The sequence below is a fragment of the Phlebotomus papatasi genome, chromosome 2 (assembly GCF_024763615.1).
Source record: "Phlebotomus papatasi isolate M1 chromosome 2, Ppap_2.1, whole genome shotgun sequence".
NCBI lineage: Eukaryota > Metazoa > Arthropoda > Insecta > Diptera > Psychodidae > Phlebotomus > Phlebotomus papatasi.
The window spans coordinates 65,678,026-65,680,157 of NC_077223.1; the positions used below are offsets into that span (position 1 = coordinate 65,678,026).

At 37.0% G+C, this 2,132-nt stretch overlaps 1 protein-coding gene across 1 annotated transcript; it reads right to left on the reverse strand.

Moving 5' to 3' along the window:
- Nucleotides 1-217: 217 nt before the first annotated feature.
- On the reverse strand, nucleotides 218-1,230 carry LOC129803910 (flexible cuticle protein 12-like). The gene is made up of 4 exons (XM_055850788.1): nucleotides 1,199-1,230; nucleotides 921-1,124; nucleotides 785-829; nucleotides 218-698 (listed from the first exon to the last, which is right to left on the reverse strand). The coding sequence occupies exons 2-4, from the start codon at nucleotides 1,016-1,018 to the stop codon at nucleotides 509-511; spliced, it is 333 nt and encodes a 110-aa protein (XP_055706763.1). The 5' UTR covers nucleotides 1,019-1,124; nucleotides 1,199-1,230; the 3' UTR covers nucleotides 218-508.
- Between the last annotated feature and the right edge of the window lie 902 nt (nucleotides 1,231-2,132).

Genomic DNA, 2,132 nt, shown 5'->3' on the forward strand with positions numbered 1-2,132 from the left:
GGAACTAAATTATACGAGATGAAAGAAAAAGTGTGTATCTATGAAATGCTAATATATGCATATATATTTGGGAATTGACTTTTCAACATCACACCTCATCTTTGATGCATAAAGGCAAAAGAGATATTATCGTGAGCTTTTGGTGTCAGGCCCATAGAAGATGATCAGACGATCGATGAAACAGCATTGGGTAAAAGACAGCAAAATAGTTTATTGGTTTTTTTTTTATAAAAAAACTATTTTATTTCATATCATTTTTTTCTCAATTTAAAATTCCACTCTATTGAACGAAGCACCAACTTTATAAAAACTGTTGCATCGTCATTTGGGGCTTTGAAAATGTTGTGGTTTTACTACTGAAGGAGGTATTTACAGAACTGTAAGAAGTTGAAGTGATCACTTGGGGAGAGACATTGAAGTCTCTTCCCGAAGACAGTGTCTTGAGTTTTGGTGGCATTTGGCAGTGACTTGAGCTGATGGGCCTTAGGAAGATGCCAAGGTGGACTTCTTAGGCGACTGGAAGGTGAGCAGCGGATGGCTGGAAGCCATTCTCGTCAGCAACATAGTTGACGGTGTAGGTGACACCATCGGGGCCAACATAGGAGAAGGATCCACGGACAGCAAGGGCTTCCAATTCGGTTCCAACATTCCTCAGCTCAGCCTGTTCCTGTTGGGCAATTCCGTTGCTGGTCTCGTAACTGTAAGACCAAGCAAAATCACTCTTAGAACTCTCACTTATTTATCAAAGTCACTAATTAAAAAAAATCCACTGAATAATCCTTACGCGAATCTGTATCCATCAACACCAATGTTGTCACTCTCGTAACGGCTGTTTAGAAGGAAAATAAATCCAACTTTAGTATTCCAGATATGCAGGCAGGAATAGAACTTTCACGGATCTCTATCGCGATCGTACTTACAGGACTTGGGCATTGCGGTCAGCATCAACGACGCGAGACACTTGAGGAGCAGCAAGTGCAACAGCAACGACGACGGCGAAAACAATGAGGGTCTTCATATTTCTTGGATTTGAGATTGGGATGTTGTGCCTGAACAAACACTCAACACTTTCTGATACATCTCTAGCGTGGTGATGGTCTTTTTATACTAGTCCAAATCTATCTCTAAGATGATTGTGAAATGATATCTTGAATATTTTATAAATCATTAAAATCTATATGGTGCGTTGCGGTCTCACCTGCTTCAGCTACCACCGCTACCACTCAAGATGCCGCAAACCATTGTCTCTAATGCCCCAACCTTCATTTCGTCCATATCACATCATCCTCACATGTGAGCATCGCGATCAATGCTGATTTCTTACGCGTCGATTGAGGAAGATCGTTTCACTTGTAATAAATGAGATCAAAAGATCAGCTTTTCTGCCACTCATTTTGGATTAAATTCTCATTACGTCTTGGAATTGTTTTTAAAATAGAAAATTCTTACAAATAAACTTGAAATATAAATTTAGTTTATGATCATTATGATATTTTAATTCAACGAGAGAAAATGTGATTGTAAGGATCGTAACTTTTTAACTAAACAAGTTCAATTTCGCAAGCAGATGGGGGAAGTGGGGCTACTTTGAGCTGTGGGGCTACATTGTTATGCGATTTTTTCGTTCATTTCTAAATGAAGTTGTTCTTTACGAATATTTTATTTAGATCCACAATTGTTTCGTCTATCCAAATTACATTAAGTTAAAACCCAGTTTCCTTTAAATATATGCGAAAAAATCGTATAACAATGTAGCCCCACAGCTCAAAGTAGCCCCACCAAGTATTTTTTCCAGTTATGAATTAATTATTACTATATTCTAATTGAGAAAAAAATTAACAATCACTTTCTAAAAACTTTCAGAAATGTCAACTTTTTCTCTTAGTTTAATTTTTCACTACAAATTTATTGTTTAAATTTTGTTCCACAATGCTATAATTTTACTCCACAAGTTCAGAGGGTTCAGAGGAAATCTTCCTTCGCTGTATTTAATATGTTGCCCCTTTCGCATAATTTTTCACAATTTTCAACGTAAAACAGCTGAATTGTTTAATGTTTAGAAGAAACGAATTTATCTGCAAAAAGGAAACAAATAAGTGAACAAACTTGTCTCCCGCGAGAGGGCACTATTT